General features: G+C 37.2%; 1 protein-coding gene across 2 annotated transcripts; it reads right to left on the bottom strand.

Moving 5' to 3' along the window:
* Window positions 1-260: 260 nt before the first annotated feature.
* On the bottom strand, window positions 261-16,468 carry RSH1 (RELA/SPOT homolog 1). 2 transcript variants are annotated; one of them, XR_013236787.1, is made up of 25 exons: window positions 16,053-16,468; window positions 15,765-15,958; window positions 12,932-13,120; window positions 10,566-10,631; window positions 10,338-10,430; window positions 10,059-10,187; window positions 9,865-9,966; window positions 9,677-9,754; window positions 9,521-9,592; window positions 8,832-8,939; window positions 8,547-8,644; window positions 5,039-5,099; window positions 4,826-4,888; window positions 4,491-4,547; window positions 4,281-4,382; window positions 3,675-3,833; window positions 3,422-3,553; window positions 3,224-3,310; window positions 3,080-3,151; window positions 1,772-1,858; window positions 1,209-1,653; window positions 828-889; window positions 670-738; window positions 411-587; window positions 261-287 (listed from the first exon to the last, which is right to left on the bottom strand). XR_013236787.1 is itself a non-coding variant. In XM_077361938.1 (24 exons), exons 1-24 carry the CDS (start codon window positions 16,075-16,077, stop codon window positions 483-485), a joined length of 2,655 nt encoding a protein of 884 aa, XP_077218053.1. In that variant the 5' UTR covers window positions 16,078-16,468; the 3' UTR covers window positions 261-482. The 2 variants fall into 2 exon arrangements, 1 of the variants encoding a protein (XP_077218053.1); XM_077361938.1 differs by having other exon boundaries at window positions 261-587.
* Between the last annotated feature and the right edge of the window lie 1,116 nt (window positions 16,469-17,584).

The raw sequence follows: 17,584 nt of genomic DNA, 5'->3' as shown, positions 1-17,584 counted from the left end.
TTGCCAAACATGCCCTAAACAACATCCAACAGGGATAGCAAGAAAAAAAAAGCATAGGTGAATAAAAGAACGGGGAGAGAAGGAGATGGGAATATATGAGAGGACTTGACTATATTTTCACAGCAACAAAGATCCTTTACAAATGTACCAGTAACAGAGGCTATTGGAACCAAAATTCCTTCACTACTCTTTCTCCTATATACAAACCCCCCCCCCCCCACCCCCCCCCCCCAACAAAAAAAGAAAATAAAAGGAAAAAGTCTTGCTCAATATGCTGCTGGTTTATTCTGTTGAGATTCAAATAAATATATTGGTATGCGGCTCAAAAAGGCTATAGAAGTGAATCTACTGTTATCACAGGAGTATTGTTCTTGTGCTGACAAAATTTCACTAACAACAACCAGGCTCACCTTTTTCTCTTTCCACCACTTGAAACGCCTGAACTGGTTCTAACTTTACTTACAGGACTTGGGTTCTGCATGTTAGCATTCAAGAAAATGGCTGCCATTGAATGAGCTTGGCCAGCTACAACCGGCAGACCAGCACAAAACACCAAGGATCAAATCCACGCTTGAGCATGCAGTTACCTGAAAAGCACTCATTGAATCAGGTAAATATAGAAACGTGTTGGTAAATATGAAGAGTGGGTATTAGGCAGTAGGATAATACCAGAGTTTCAAAGTTTCCTTCGATGTGAAATAACAGCACCCCCATACCTCTTCTTCGATCAATCTCTGCCTGTTAATTAAAAATGTTAAGTGGTAGATGTCAATACAGTGCAAGTACCAAAGGCGATTAGAGATTTGAAAAACTGAAACATCACGCACCACACAAGAGCATATTGTGATCCCTGCGGCTGTCAATGCAGATGTAACATCTGCCAGCATCCCTGCAATAGCACAAATCAAACGAGCGTGAGAAATGAGGAGTAATTTCTGTTCTAGGACATCAAGACACCAAATAGTTTTTGAGAGCTAACATGGGATGTGAGATGGAACATATTTTAAACAAAGATTTCCAATAGAGCTGAATAAAGATTGGTTCTGTTCTTATAGAAAATGGGGCTGAGTAGTGTGGCATAACACATGCACAGAACAGCACATTCAGGGTAAAAGACCAAATGGAGTTGGGGCTATATAAAAGAAAACATTAATTTTTCAATTTGAAACATTTCAATCATGGCTATCATTAAGGGAGAGAAAGTTCACCTCTTCGATCGATACATAATATACAAAACCATTGAATTGAATGCCCTTCGAGGTCGTGCCAAGAGGCGACCTTTCCAGCTAGCCAGCTTTCTAACCCAGGCAACATTTCCTTATACATTGGAATGTTTGCATGAATCAACTCAGCGATACCATTTCCCTCTCCGTTGACCCTCAAACTCATCTCCTGCACCTTTTTGTTGTGTTTCCCATTGACTTTAGGGATGCTACCTCTATTTTCAACATGCAGGACATCTCCATCGCTTCTCTTCACAGTAGAGAATTCTGCAATATTCATGAGTAGTTTCTTCCACATGGATTTGCTTTCGCTGAAAGAATCTGGAAATGCATTCTTTGACTCACTCTCATCCTCAAGATCCGCTACAAAGTTATTCACTTTATCTGCTGTTATTTCAGTAGCAGAGAGTGCAGCTTGCTCACTTAAGAACTGGACACAGAAGAGTTCCATTATACTATGTAAGAGTCAAATGATAATGAAAAGAATTCTTTTTTTGAAAATATATAATGATGAAGAGAATTATAAAGCGCAAATACAGAAATCCTACTTTCATAATCTTATGTTTGGCACTACGGGTCTTCGCATGTTGCAACCATTGCTGATGCCTCTGGAAAGCAGATTTGCTTGATAGAGCCTGTGAGAACATGGTAAATGGTAAGTCATGTCAAACCAGAAAATAGAGAAACAAATAGAGGTCATGTTTACTTGTCATATTTATGCAATTAAAGTGAGAAATATGTTAAGAAACCAAGACAGATGAAGGGTACATTGCAACACATGTAATCAAGAAGTGATAACTGTAATTTGAATGTGGTCGCTAGCAGGACTGTAATGTTTGATGAGAAGTTGAACAGGAAGATAGGATGGACCTCACCACGAATTTAGATGGTTAGCTTTATTAAGGTTATCTTGGTGATTAAATAAGTTAAGTTTGGAGTTCATTGCCAAAGGAAGATTTTCTAATGAACAATGATGGAGGCCATTCAGATGTAAAATAGAAGAAAAGGGGGTATGAGCTTTTTCTAAAAAAATTGCCACCCTGCCCTTTCATGGATAGACAAGAACAGTGAGAAACATCATTGGCAATTGCCTCATCAAAACGATGTAACCTTCTGCATGCAACTAACTCATGCAATATTTGGCCTGGAAAAAAAGGATAACCATGAGTTGAATCAACAATCAACCAATGCATAGGAATCATCACTCAACTATAAGTCTATAACATGCCCATATATCAAAAGTTATGACATACTTGCCAAAAGTACTTTATGTGTGATAGTACTACACTTAGTGCTAATTTACATGGATTCTTTTGAATGGATGAAGTACCGTTGTTGGACTCCACTTAATGGATCTAGTGGGACATTAACTAGAAATCCTTTACATACTTTTTTCACCAAAGCAATGAGCTCAAGTAGATTAGATTTTATTTGTTCCAATCTGGGCATACAAGGCATTTTTGTAGCAGTTTGAGGGAGTCCTAAGAGTACTTTTTGTATGATAGGGCCCATGACTTAAGTCACTAACTTGTACTTGTGCTCATCATTATTAGAACACTAATGTCATCCTTGTAAATAATATAATTTATATCATATATAAATAGAGGATGGGAGCTGTGGGGTTGTCTATGCTTGGTGGTTCCACATTAGAGATTCGCTGAAGCATTGTTTTGCTTGTGCATTTTTCTAATTAGGTCAAACAAAATAAACAATTTTCATCTCATCCTCTAAACTCTACCAAGTGACTAGTTAGGAACCACTACCAAGCAAAACAGAGATAAAACATGTGAGTATCAAGCATAACCATCTCGTATAAAGCATCTTAAGGGCATTTTGAGAGAGATTAATATACTAACATTGTATGTAATTATCTCCACAACTTCAGCATTTGCAAGTACATGTGTGGGAGAGACAAGATTACCATTGACCTGCAACCAGAGCAAGATATCAAGTAGTGTTCAAATTTAACTGACTTTTCTCATGTCATAAATTTTGCAAACCTTCGCAGCCACCATTTTGTTGCCAATGTCAGTGTGTATTTGATAAGCATAATCAATCACAGTAGCCCCCTTAGGTAGATTTTTTATCTGCATCAAATCATAAAAATGATATGCATGATGCTAAACAGAAATAAATGTAGAATATACGATATCCACAAAATAAATGCAGAATATACGATATCCACAAAATTATCCAACCTCTCCTTTTGGTGTAAACACAAAAACACGACTACCCAAGAGATCTCGCATGATAGTATCTACAAATTCTCTAGAACTCATGTTCCCCACAAACTCTTCTTGCCACTCTCTGATAGCATTAAGCCAGCCAACCTATAGAAAAGAAGAATTTATCCTTAAGTTAGCACAATGACAGCCAGAAGAGATTACAAGAAAATCCCATTCAACAAGATTATTCGCTATCAAAACTTAATCAACACAATGATTAAATTACCCTGAGAGCGATATCTGCATTGTTTAGACAGGAAGTTTTCGCCCTCAAATTTCTCCCACTAGGTATGCCCTGCCCAACTAAACCAGCAAAAGATCCTTTCCCACTGTAGTGAGCAGCAATGCCTCTCTCAGCAATCAGATCCATCTCTTCCGTCCTTATCTGTGAAAAATAAATACAAGCGGGAATTGAATAGAAAAATTGGATTCCAGCTACTCAACAAAAGCAAGACAAATAAATCATTGCGTAGTCTAAAAACTTCTAGCGTGTATGATTTAGTTTGAACAAGCATTGATCCTGAATATCAAGGTATCAATTTTTGTGGGACATTTAACAACCTTTTTATTAAATCGCATCCATTATAGTATGGCACAAGCATAAACAAGTAGAACGGGAACAAGCACGCATGTTGATAATGACCAAATAATCACCTGTTTATAGGAAACCTCTAACATTGTTCAGGGAAAAAAAGGAAAAAAAACCTGGAAGGCTCTACTCATTCTATGCCAATATTAATTTCGATTAACCTTCAGAACTGCAATTCAAAGACCTAATTCAAGGGATCAAACTTCTAATGGGTTTCACAAAGATCAGGCTTGATGAAATCACCTGCACTTCCAATCGAAACATGCTCTCGTACAAAAATGGGATCACTGTTGTATGCAGACTTTGATAGCCATTAGGTTTGGGGGTTGCAATGTAGTCTTTCATCTGTCACAAGATCCATTTAACACTTTCATATATGGAACTCTAGTAGTGTAACTAAAAAGTAGAAAAAAAGATATAAAAAAGAAAGCAGATGCTAATATATTTACGCACAGCTCGAGGAATGGGGGTCCATACTCCATGGACAAGCCCAAGAACATGGTAGCATATCTGTATGGAACAGACAAATGAAATAAAAGTTGAAAATCGGGAAGGCATAAGTAATATAGGGAAATGTTATCAGCACAACCATATTTTGATATTTGCACAAACCCAGCTGTCTTTTTTCTTCTTGAATTGACTCCTCAGAGCTTTTTGGGAAATGTAAATGTAATAACCTTTTGACAGCTCTTTAAATACTAAAAAACTTTGTGAAAAAAAATCAAAATATGGTTGTGCTGATATCATTTCCCATAATATATAACCTGATAACTAGGACAAGGACTCACCTGCTGGATATTACACAAAGGTCCGACTCCAATACATGGCTTTGGTTTGATAACAATACGTAGCTGGCAGGTAAACACACCATGTCCAATGGATTGTATCATGCCATTATGTCAAAAGTGAATCTAAATATAATGCTACATTACTACTGAGTCAGACACTAATGACATTATCTCCACATGTCAAACCATCTCAAAGGGAATATCAAAACAAACCTGTGCGATTTGATTGACCTCGTTTATTGAACACTTAGATTTCAACACAGCCTTATAGATACTGCAATAAACAGCCACAGTGAATACTCTCACATGAGTAGAAAAAAATTATGCCCAAGACAAGCCATTAAATGCTCATCTAATTACACATTCAATCAGTAGAGAAAATCATAGCATGCATTCAACAGCCTTCTAAAACCTTAACATTGTAAAACAGGATAACAGCTCTCAGACGTTCTGGGACATAAGTTCCAAAAAATAGAAGTATCACTCTATCACTCGTATCTTTTTCTTTTCCATAAAGTGTTCTATAAATCCATGAAACACAAACAAAATACAAACAACGCGAACCAAAATGAGGGGTCAGCGTCACACCCCTACAACAAGCCAGGCATTACATAGACGTATTACCCGTATTAAAACCTAGAAAAGCCTAATTAGTTTTTTGACCTCTATTCAGGATTTCAAGACCATTTGCCTGCTCAAACTGGTAAAGGAAGGAGTGAAATGTCAACCTCACAATATGCAGCAAATTTTTTTTTTTATGTTCAAAACAAAGAAGACCAAAGCAATCCCTTTGTGTTAGATTTGATGCTCCAACTGTGAGATGCATGCTGAATAATTTTTATATGGGTTGAACGAAGTTGAGGGAATCTTTGAATACATGGACCATTCAGAAGAGCGGAAGAAGAAATACGAATTGTCATGGAAACAATCTGTCAACTCTGATTCTTTGTGAATGCTTATTTTTATGAGCTTCAAATGAATTTATGAAATTATCTTAAAGGATTAACTCTAGCTTTATCCCAGCAATGGGTTGATGAAATAATCTGGAAACCTAAGCAAAGTGGCATTTATTATGTCAAGTCTTTCTATGCATTATCTTTCCAGTCCTTGGAGAGGAATTTTGTTAATATTTGGAAGACCCTTTCATCTTCTAGAGTTAACACCTTTATTTGGTGTGCATTGAATGAAATATTCTTATGGGAGATCAATTATTTCGTTGGAGAAAAAAACTACTCACATCTTTATAATTTGCCCCGGGACAGTTCAAATTTGGAGATATATTCTGAATCTCTTAACTTAGACAAGAGATGAACTAGTCATTTTACTGCTATTTCCATATTAAACATTGTTGATGAACTCTCTCTCTCTCTCAAACCCACCCACCCACGCACAGAGCAGAGAACGCAAGATGTTTAGTTTGCTTCACTTGCAGGTTGGTTAAAACTGAATGTTGATGGGAGCAGCCTACTAAATATGTTCATATGATTAAGGATTTGTACGATGGAGCAGTAACTAGTGCCAGAACTACGGATGGCACGTCTAGTGAGTTTCCAATTACAATAGGACTACACCAAGGATCAGCTCTAAGCCCTTATCTTGTTACTCTAGTTATGTATGAACTTACGGAGGGCATCCAGGATGACGTGTTGTGGTGTATGTTATTTGCAGATGGCATAGTATTAATTGACGAAACCAAAGCAGGAGTTAATGCTAAGTTAGAGTTATAGAGAACTAGTTTGGAATCCAAAGGTTTAGACTAAGCAAGACTAAGACAGAGTATATGGACTGCAACTTTAGTAATGTAAGGAGGCGGGGCGAAGATATAGTAAATATGACTGGACAGGAGGTACCTAAGAGTGATATCTTTCTCTATCTTGGTTCAATCCTACATAAGGAAGGAGGGAGAGATTGAAGAGGATGTTAACCACAGAATAAGAGCAGGTTGGTTGAACTATGTTACCTGGAACGTTTTACAATAATGCCATTCCATAGTACACACTACATACATTTAATACACAAAACCTCATGTATGTCATACATATATTTTCAAAAAGAAAGTTCCCACTGGAATATATGAATATCCTTCCATAGTCCATACTACATCCATTTAATAAAACAAATAAAAAACCTCATGTATGCTCTAGATATTTTTTTCAAAAAATAAAGCTCTAGTTCCAATTCAATCCAAAATATATAAAATTTGTAGCTCTCTCCATCTCTCTCTCTTAGTCTATATGCATCTCTCTCTTTCTCTCCTGCGGGTCGCCGCGGTTCGTCATTTTTGGCGATCCGGGTCGCTAGCGAACCACGTTTGGATCGTGCGACCCTGGATCACGGATCGGAGGGCGGATGGCGAATCCGGTAACTATGAGTTGAAATGGAAGCATGCTTCAAGAATTCTGTGCGACCGTAAAATACCTACCAAGTTGAAGGGAAAGTTTTATAAGACAGTTGTGAGGCCAGCCATGTACACCATGTTGTACAGCTCAGAATGTTGGGCCATCAAGAAGCAGCATGCGCATAAGATGAGTGTAGCGGAGATGCGAATGCTTAGATGGATGTGCGGCCACACAAGGTTAGATCGAATTAAAAATGAAGACATCCGTAAAAAGGTGGGGGTGGCACCAATTGAGGAGAAGATGAGAGCACCGCTTACGATGGTTTGGGCATATCCAACATAGGCCTTTGGATGCTCCAGTGAGAAGAAGTGACTCGTGCCAAGTTGACGGCGTAAAAAGAGATAAGGGCAGACCGAAAACAACTTGGGTAGAAACAGTGAGGAAAGACTTGAGGGCTAGAAACATAACAGAGAACATGACCTTGGATAGGATAGAATGAAAGAAAATGATCCATGTAAACGAACCTAACTAGTGTCGGGATTATACTTAGTCAATTTGAGCAGGGTAGATCCTTTCACCTTCTTCATGAAAATTTTCTAAAGGATTCATTATCCGACCCCAACTAGTTTGGGACAAAGGCTTAGTTGAGTTGTTGATGGGAGCAGCAAGGTCATATGGTGAATAACATTGGGAGCAGCAGGCTTTTGGGGCGCTATGGTCATAACGGTGAACAACAATGGGACCCACAGAGCAGGATTTTGGAGCTTGTATTAGGAATGCTAGTTGTTGTATGATGTTGGCATATGCAGGCCCCTGTGGTGGCAGTCAGGAGATTGAGGTTGAGATTTTGGCAGCTTGGACATGAGTCAAAAGACTGACGAGTTTCACTTCCTCTAGGGTTTGGATTGAAGGCAACTCCATTAATACTATCATGGGTGTTTGGGGGGGGCGGGGGGGTAGACGCGCGGGATTTACGTGGCGGTAGTTGAGAGCGCCTTTATCCACTGTCTCTCCTCCTCTCGGTCACGCCGTCGAGATGTCCAAACAAAAAGTCTCTCTCTCTCTCTCTCTCTCTCTCTCTCTCTCTCTCTCTCTCTCTCTCTCTCTCTCTCTCTCTCTCTGCTGTTCTGTTTAGTTTTTTCTGTATTTTTTCTTTTTTCTGCATTTTTCTCTCTGTTTTCTCATTTTTCGTTGTTTTTCTCCCTTTTTTCTGCCATCAACTAGGGTTTTTATGGAGGTCTTGGTCTTGCAACAGCAAAAAACATATTCAAGATTTTAAGATGATTTTGTTCATGCATATAGTAGCTCATGATTCCAAGCTAGCTTAATTTGCAAAGTAGCCAAACTTGAGAATTTAATCCATAGAAAGTTCAAGTCTTGACCTGTAAGGTTCCTTACAGACAGAGCGCACTTCTGTTTTCACTGTCATAAGGTCCAGGAATTGATCCTTCTCAATTTTCTGGATTAAAATTCTCTTTGCCTGCAAATGAGGAAAAGTGATCAGTAAACGGACTGTTACAGTTGCACAATTTGAAGATTTTTTCAGCAGCAAAAACTGTAAAATGATCAGCATAGAACAATACTAAAAATCATCAATAACATAGCGATTATTTGATTGGCAGCATTTCATCATAATATTTAGACTGTGGTTTCAAAATTAACAATACCTCCACAAGTTCCTTTTCATGCTCTTTATAAAGATCTTCAATCCTTTTCTTGACCTCAGCATAATCATGAGCATTTGTATACATGAAGGATAGATTTTCCAGTTCTGACTGCAATGGATTGTCAGTATTATAAACATGCAGAGCTACATGAAAAAGAAATTAAAATCACCAAACAGAAGACTACCCAAGGAATAAGGATAATGTATGGATGCAAAAACATTTAAAAGTGAAATGTGGGGAAAGTGGGAGATATTGCATGGTTAGGTACTTGACATTTGTCTAAAAGCACTAGTGCAAAAAAAGACAATAAGCCAGCATGTGAATGGACGTTGATATCTCAATAACCAAGATTTATACAATAAACAGTGAAGGAAGAAAAAGTAGCCATTCCAACCCCTTTTATTTGTTGCTTCCAGATATAACCAGATGGGGTACCGCATCCATTAACCCATTAATAGAAGAAAAAAAAAAGGAAAAAGAAAAGCATGAGCTTTCCCCCTTGAGGGCCTTCTAAAATCAAAAGGATAAACCATCAAGAGGGATTTTGCTCACTTCTATTTTCACCCAAAGGTCGACAATTGGAGAACCCATGAAACTTAATTGTGAATTTTGTTCCAATGGGCGTTGCTTTTCTTCTGGAATGGAAAATTTTGGTATTCAGTGTTCGAAACATAAGTGCACGACCATACCTTAATCTGGTACATTCCCAGTAGTTTTGCTAGAGGGGCAAAGACCTGCAAGGTCTCCAATGCAATGCTAGACTGCATATGAAATAAACAGTGTTTAAGTAAGGAGCAATGAGTAACCCATTAAATACCCCCGTCCAGGTAAGGAAGTAACATTACCTGCTTATGCTGAGGCATGTGTGAAAGAGTACGCATGTTGTGTAACCTGTCAGCTAATTTGACAATGATAACACGGACCTGAAAAGAAGGGTCATCAAATTATTAACAGACACCATTCAAAAAAAATCAAATTATTAATAGAAAAAAAGAGCATGATTGATTGTCCAAATAGAGGATACGAAAGGCACCTCTTCTGTCATGGCCAGAAACATTTGCCGTAGATCATCAGCTTTAACATCTTGAACTGAATCTTTTGAATTTTTGCATTGCAGTTTACCCAACTTAGATACCTAAATTGCAAAGGAAAAACTTAAGAGTATATCCCTTCAACTGTACATCCCTACTTAGTTCATAGAATCAATGAATAAAAGCAATCACGGACCTTAGTCTCTCCCTCTACAATGCGACGCACAGTTGCACCAAACTCTTTTTCAATTCTTTCAAATGTAACATGCGTATCTTCAACTGTATCATGTAATAATCCAGCAGCAATAGATTCCCAATCCAATTCCTAGTTTAGCCAGTCCATGGTTAGTCGAGATGAATTTAAAGTGATGGTAATAACAACAGAGAAATTACATTACTAATAGGAGAATCATGTCCTCGGTTAATTTATCATTATTTGACCAAATATAATTGTTTCTAAAACTTCACCACCTACAAGTTCTCCAAGAATCTGTGCAACTTCAACTGGATGAATGATAAAGGGTTCTCCACTTCGTCTTTTCTGTCCATCATGAGCATCAAAAGCCAGCTGCACTGACAATAGAATCACAATTAGAAGTAATCATCAAACTCTAAATATGCTCTAGGGTAACCAAAGCTATATGAGGCGCAAAGTGAAGCCAGAAAAAGAATACTGGAAGCAAGTAGGTGTTCTAACATTTACCTTTAGAGCATTACTGACCAACTCCAACTCTGTTGGTTGAAGATATGAAATGGTCGGTTTCAGATCCTACAAAATGAGGGAAAAAGAAATGAACAGAAGAAACGGTAATCCGTGAAGATAAAAATCAGATGAGTCATTCAAGTGACATTAAGAAAAGCAAAAGAATATCACGAGTGCACCAAAACTCATGATAACCAAAAGAAAACAGATAAATAACTAAAGAAGGGCATGTATAGAACTTTTTCTCTTTCCACACAATAAGGGCTTCTAGTAGAAGCTTACTTGTCGGGTTCCGTTTCGTTCGTCGTTTCATTTTTTGTTAAGCGAATGGAAAGTATTGGCTATTTGTTTTGGAAAAGACCCTGCGACCGGAGAATTTTTATTTTTATTTTTTATAGTTAAAATTTCCAAAAAAAAAAATTTGCTAAAACTGGAATAACAGGGCCGTCCTTTGCAACTCAATCCATCATAACAAGGTTGTAAAGATCCAACATTTGCTTAAAGGAAAAACATTGTCAACTAAAATGCCTGTGTTGACTAGTGCCTAAGTAGATGAAAAAAAATTTAGAGACCAAATTATGAGATTTTTTTTGTCGGAGTTTTGGGATTTAATAATGTTTGGACATGTAAAAATATGAATTACATCTATATGAATTGTGTGTGAAATATGGTGTATGTATTATGTATAAATATTTACATGAATTACGTGTGAAATGTGGTCAAACATGCATGACAGCGCATGTCACTAGTCATTTGATGTTGTTAGTTAAACCATTATGGATGATTGTCTTGCTTATGCAATGGTTTCTAAATATGAATTTTTACTTATTCTAGCATTTTCCGAAGTTTCATATTAAAATTCTATCATTTGCATATGTTGTCATATGTTTCCGTGATTTTACATGATTTCCATCGAAATTTCTAACTGAAACCGTAATGTTGCCCTTTCCGTGGCGAGCATAACCGAAACCAAAATTTAAAAACTTTGCTAACAGTTTGATGCTTTATTGCAAGCGCCCATAGGCAGCCAACAACCTCTATCCCCGCATATGGTGAAGTCAACTCCCAACTATGACGAGAACATAATCCATTCATCTACCCTTCCATAGCCTACTTCCATGACGGATATGACAATCTCGTGATAAGTTTTAGGAATAGATAAAGAAGAAAGAGACAACATAAACTGGTGATGCGATGGACAAAGATGATAAAAGGCACAAAAGGAGCACTTGGATGTTCGTACAAGTACACTTACCTTTCCGGGCAGCAATAGGCAAGTCTAAGTCTGAAGAAAGAGAGTGGTGGGTAGAATCTCTTTAGAAGTCGGAAATCATATAGAGGGATGAACCTCTGGATTTTGTACCCCAAGAGTTTTGTTTAACTGCAAATACACTTTATGAGGGTTTTTGGCAATGGTAGAATAGAAGAACCATCAATAGCAATTGGCAGAGGAACAGGAGATGAAGAGATTGATGAGGAAGAAAACAATTCATCATCAATAACAACACCTTCGCGAGAAAAATAAGATGTGTTTTCAAAGAAGGTAATATTAGTACAGATATACAGTTTACGGGAAACCGGATCAAGGCACTTGTGTCCCTTTTGTGTGTGGGAATTGCAAAGAAAATCACACTTTGTAGCGTGAGACAATTTTATCAAGATTAGGTACCAACACTACCATTCAAAAAAAAAAAAAAGGGTCCCAACACTTGAGCAAAACATAGACAACCAAAGATACAAGGAGGAACATGAAACAAAGAGGAGTTAGAAAAGAAACAATTATAAGGAAACTTTCAATTGCTCGTTTTGTGTCATTATTTTTTTTTTATAGGTAAGCTGGGATCAAACCCCTGACCTCATTTTGCGTCATTATCTACCTTCAACCAAAGATGCAAGAACAATCCATTCTTTATGTCATTATCTTACCTACCTTCAGCCTCCATGGAAAAAACGTTGACAGTACAGAACGTAACCTCACTGTACCATCCTCCCATTTACACACTCATTATCATCAAGATAGGAAAATGGAGTAAGAAAATCCAAACATACCATTCAAAAAAACAAAATCCAAACATATCACAACCATGAATAACTGGTTACAGAAAGCACCGCCAGCATTTAAACATTCTGAATTACTTAGTTTAAGTTGTGGGACTTTCCTCTTTTTAGGTTCAACATTAACTTGCACTCCTTAAGCTAGCAGAGAACGAATAGAATAAGTTAAAACAAGAAATCAGCACGTAACAACCTCATCATGTGTCCATTCAAAAAAAAAAAAAAACAACCTCATTATGTGATCTTTTAGCAGGAGTGTGGCGCACAACATAGAAAACAAGATGTTTGATTTGATAAAAGTTGCATCATACCTCCCACAGTGATTCAGGAGAAATTGGATCAGATGATTCTGACGCGAAAGAGGAAGAACTACACAACTTCCATTCTTTACAGGAAATAGGAAGCACACTTGATTTAATGAGTCTTCCAGGAACTCCAGAAGCAACAGCTTCTGTGGAGCTCCAGCCACCCACATTGGAATCTTCACATTTCCAGCCAAACTAAAATAGCAAATTGGTACAAACACAATTAATTAGTATCAATATGAACACGCTATATTCAAGTACACAGAAAAATGCAATCTAATCATTAGGACTTTTATGTATTTGTACAATTGAGAAGAGAAGTGTGGCATTGCGAAAACAAAAAAGTGTGTTCATCATTTCCTAGATGATAGAAATAAATAAATAAATTGTAGAAATAGAAGCCCCAACCACCATCAGGACTTTTATGTATTTGTACAATTGAGAAGAGAAGTGTGGCATTGCGAAAACAAAAAAGTGTGTTCATCATTTCCTAGATGATAGAAATAAATAAATAAATTGTAGAAATAGAAGCCCCAACCACCATCAGTAATATCATAACTCCATCCTTGGGCATCAAGTAACGCCAGCAAGAATCAGACCTAATGCGTCTAAGGGTTCTACAAGCACCATTCAAGTATTGATTTCTTTGTTTTCCAGGAATTTGTAAAGAACTCGACAGAATATGCCTGACCTAGTCCTCTTAAATCAATCAACCTGCTGGTTAATATTCTATAATATATAAATTGATTTTTTTTAATGGTATAATATATAAATTGATAATTAAACAGTTTGTGATTATTCAATTAGAAGCCTGGTCCCTAAATGGTTTAGCAGGCAGCAGCTACTATTCAGTAGGAACCTTAGACCAGACTCAATTTAAGTAGACAATACATTTCATGGATCTTGCAACACCAATCCGATGTGGGCACTTCAGGCCGCCGAGGTATCTCATGATTTCGTTGGTAGCTTTGTACAAAAGGGTTTCCAACTTATAAATAAAGAATATATAATACTTGAACCATTATATTTTTTTATTTGATTCAGTTCTTGGCAGGTTTGAATTCAGAACATTAATATAGCGAAGTGCAAATAATTAGAAACAATTACATGCAGACACTGGGCTCTAGACACTTTCTTTTCTTCAAAGCAGCAATCATGGTAGCAGCTAGTACTACAGAGGCATCAACAATCACTTAAACGAAATTAAAAACTACACAAAAGGCCAACTGCTTTTGCTGATTCTGCCAGAGTCATCCAAAGAGACTCAATACCTGCATGCAGCTCATTGCCCTAAACATAACTATTTTTGTGAATCCTCATTACAATCGAAGCTACCCAAGTACAATATAGCTAACATCAGAAAAGCACACAATTGGCATACCCATTTGAAACCATGGTTTTAAATTTCGGATTTCGGTGGGGACTGAAACCGAAATTTGATATTTCGTGAAATACCAAATTTCAGCCGAAATTTCAGAATTTCGGTCTGAAATTTGGAGAAAATAGCATTTTTTAAATGAGTTAAGTGAAGCTATGTGTAGCTAACTTAGCTACATCGACGGCTTAAACTACAGTGGGCCCACATTGTTTGGGTGATCCGAACCATTCATTTGATAAGCCCTCACATTGATAGGGTGTGCTCAAAAAATCAGCTCTATTGGATCATCCCAACCCTTCAAACTGTGGAGGCAAAAATGGACCGATTTGTGAAGGTTTTTACACGTTCATTTTTGCCTCCACAAATTGTAGGGTTGGGATGATCCTATGGAGCTGATTTTTTTATCACACCCTATCTATGTGAGGGCCCATCAAATGACTGGTTTGCATCACCCAAACAATGTGGGGCCCACTGTATTTTAAGCCGTCGGTGTAGCTAAGTTAGCTACACGTATGTGTAGCTACACTTTTCTCTTTTTAAATATATATATATATATATATATATATATATATATATATATATATAAATGTTACAAAATTTCGGCCAATTTCAGTTCCAAATTTCGGACCGAAATCTACCGAAACCGAAATTTAAAACCTTGTTTGAAACATCCTTATAACATGAATCCTAATTAACCAAACCTCACCAATCTCATTCTCTTTCTTCACAAAAGCTTAGAATACATGATGTTAAAAACCCTAATTAAAGTCTACATGACATTAAAAACTACACAGAAAACCAAATGCTTTTGCTGATTCTGACAGAGAGTCATCCAGAGAGGAGTAATACATGAATGCAACTCATTGCCCTAAAAATAACTATTTTTTTAAATCCTCATTACAATCGAAAGTTACCAAATTACAATATAGCTAACATCAGAAAAGAACACAATCGGCATACCCATTTGAAACATCCTTATAACATGAACCCTAATTAACCAAACCTCACCAATTTCATTCTCTTTCTTCACAAAAGCTTAGAATACATGATGCTAAAACCCTAATTAAAGTCTACATGATGTTAAAAACCATACAGAAAACCAAATGCTTTTGCTGATTCTGACAGAAATTCATCCGGAGAGGAGTAATAGACGCATGCAGCTCATTGCCCTAAACAGAACTATTTTTTCTAAATCCTCATTACAATCGAAAGTTACCCAGAAAAGAACACGATTGGCATACCCATTTGAAACATCCTTATAACATGAACCCCCTTATTAAACAAACTCACCAATTTCATTCTCTCTCTTCACAAAAGCATATAATACAGTAAAATCTACATGAACAAGAAGAAAAACCATTCCAATTCTAAGCATGCAATGCCTTCTTGTACACAAAATATAAAACCCTACATTTCTAAAATCCAAAAAAAAAAAAAAAAACCGATTACTAGAGAACTTACAGATTTCACATGATGTAACTGATTTCTCCTTCCCGTCCCCAAATCATGAGAAGAACACTGAGACTGAGTCGTGCTGGCCAAAAACCCCGTCAAAACCCTAGGCGCCTTCCACGCACACGAAAGAATGCTACACTCATATCTCCCACTACCATCCCCTTTCGATAGCTTACATAGATTCACACATTCCACAGAAACTGCATGTTCAAAGCAAAAACCCACAATAAGAACCCTAATTCAAAAAAGGTTTAGGGTTTGGGAAATAAAAACTTGGCAAAAAAAAAAACCTACCAGACATAGACGGGACAGAAGCCATCCCTTATCGGAGCATCAAAAAATCTCATCTAAAAGAGCAATACCAAATGGATTGGTTTGAACTTATAAACCCTAATCAAGAAAAGAGAAGCCCTAAGACACAAGAGTTGAGAAAGCTAGGGTGGTATAAATAGGAGTAATTAGAGATTTTCTCGGGCTCGAATCGGGCAAGGAGACCCGTATGTCAATAAAAAAAGGAAATCCGGAGGTCCGATTAGGATAAATGGAGAGGAGAATGATTTTGAAGATCGAGGGAAGATTTCAAAGGATTGAAGAAATGAAGGCGAGAAGATAAATGAGAGAGAGAGAGAGAGAGAGAGAAGGCCACACAAACACCGTATTAAAGATATTTTTTTTAAGATGAAGATTTTCGTGTGGTGGCCTTCTAAATACTTTGTCCGGGCACAGCAAATTTTGCAGAACACATACTTCTTTTTCTTTGGAATAACGCAATTAAGCCCTAATATTTTCATGTAATTACTAAGAAGCCCATTTGAGTTTGGAGGAATATTCTCTCAATTTGAAATGACGGAAATCCTCTTTTGTTTGCTGGTGCAAAGGTTGGTGGGTGTGGGTTGGTGGAAAGGAGGGAAGGGGGGGGTTTAAAGATCAAGGTTTTTCAGTCATGAAAATGAAGGTTACTTGAGGGAGATATGAAGAAAGATAGATTATTAAGAATTAAACATGGATTAACTATGTAGTAGCTGGAAGACTTAACAAAGAATTAAACATGGGTTGGTTAAATTTGTAGCATCTAAGGAGACTAAACAGAAATACCCGCTTATACAATGTTCTCTAATCTACTCATTTTTTAACGAATCGAATCTCGGAAGGTCTTGCTTTGGAGGTTTACGACAAGTTAAGCAGTATCTAGTAACCCCACTTATAGAATGTTCTCTAATCTATGCTTTTTTTTAGCAAATTGAATCTTGGAAGGCCTTACTTCAGAGGTTTACGACGACTTAAGCAGTATCTGGTTAACACCTCGTTTGCGCGCGAGACGAAAAGTCATCAAACTTATTGATCGATCGAGACCGCATCTTGACAAATAATTGCCTTAGGAGAGAATAGGTAAAAGGATTTTGGTACACCACGTGTCTCAAACAATAGTGAGGCGCATTCATCGCCTTCGTAAAATGTATATTCTGTTAAATGAGCAAACTATAATTTGTGGGGGGGGGAGAGAGTATTTGGAAATAAATAGTATCATAGATTTGTAGATTGTCATTCTAATGTTTGATGCTTTGGGTAGAAATAGCATTAATAGAATAGCAAATTAAAACATAATATGAAGGGTATTTTGAGAATAGATGGTATGAATACTTTCTATAGATTGCAAATTTGCAATTCAAGACAATTAGATTATAGAGAGAGAGAGAGTCTCTATAGGTAACGGACTAGAAGAAAGACAGAGAGAGAAACATGGGAGGGAGGGAAATATTTGTAGCAAAAGGGAAGAGAGGTGTCAAAGGGACTTTGTTTATTTCATCAATTTCCTATTGGTCATC

The sequence above is a fragment of the Tasmannia lanceolata genome, unplaced genomic scaffold, assembly GCF_043159265.1.
Source record: "Tasmannia lanceolata isolate RefF3 unplaced genomic scaffold, GAP_Taslan_0.1 ptg000019l, whole genome shotgun sequence".
In the NCBI taxonomy this organism is placed as follows: Eukaryota; Viridiplantae; Streptophyta; class Magnoliopsida; order Canellales; family Winteraceae; genus Tasmannia; species Tasmannia lanceolata.
This window is presented reverse-complemented; position numbering and strand designations above follow the sequence as displayed.

Excerpts from the sequence above, each read along its gene's own strand:
- RSH1 (XM_077361938.1), bottom strand. The coding sequence starts at position 16,077 with ATGGCTTCTGTCCCGTCTATGTCTG. Across the intron at positions 8,645-8,831 it reads ATGAAAAGGAACTTGTGGAG|GCAAAGAGAATTTTAATCCA; the intron begins GTATTGTTAATT and ends CCTCATTTGCAG. Across the intron at positions 4,889-5,038 it reads AGGTCAATCAAATCGCACAG|CTACGTATTGTTATCAAACC; the intron begins GTTTGTTTTGAT and ends TTTACCTGCCAG.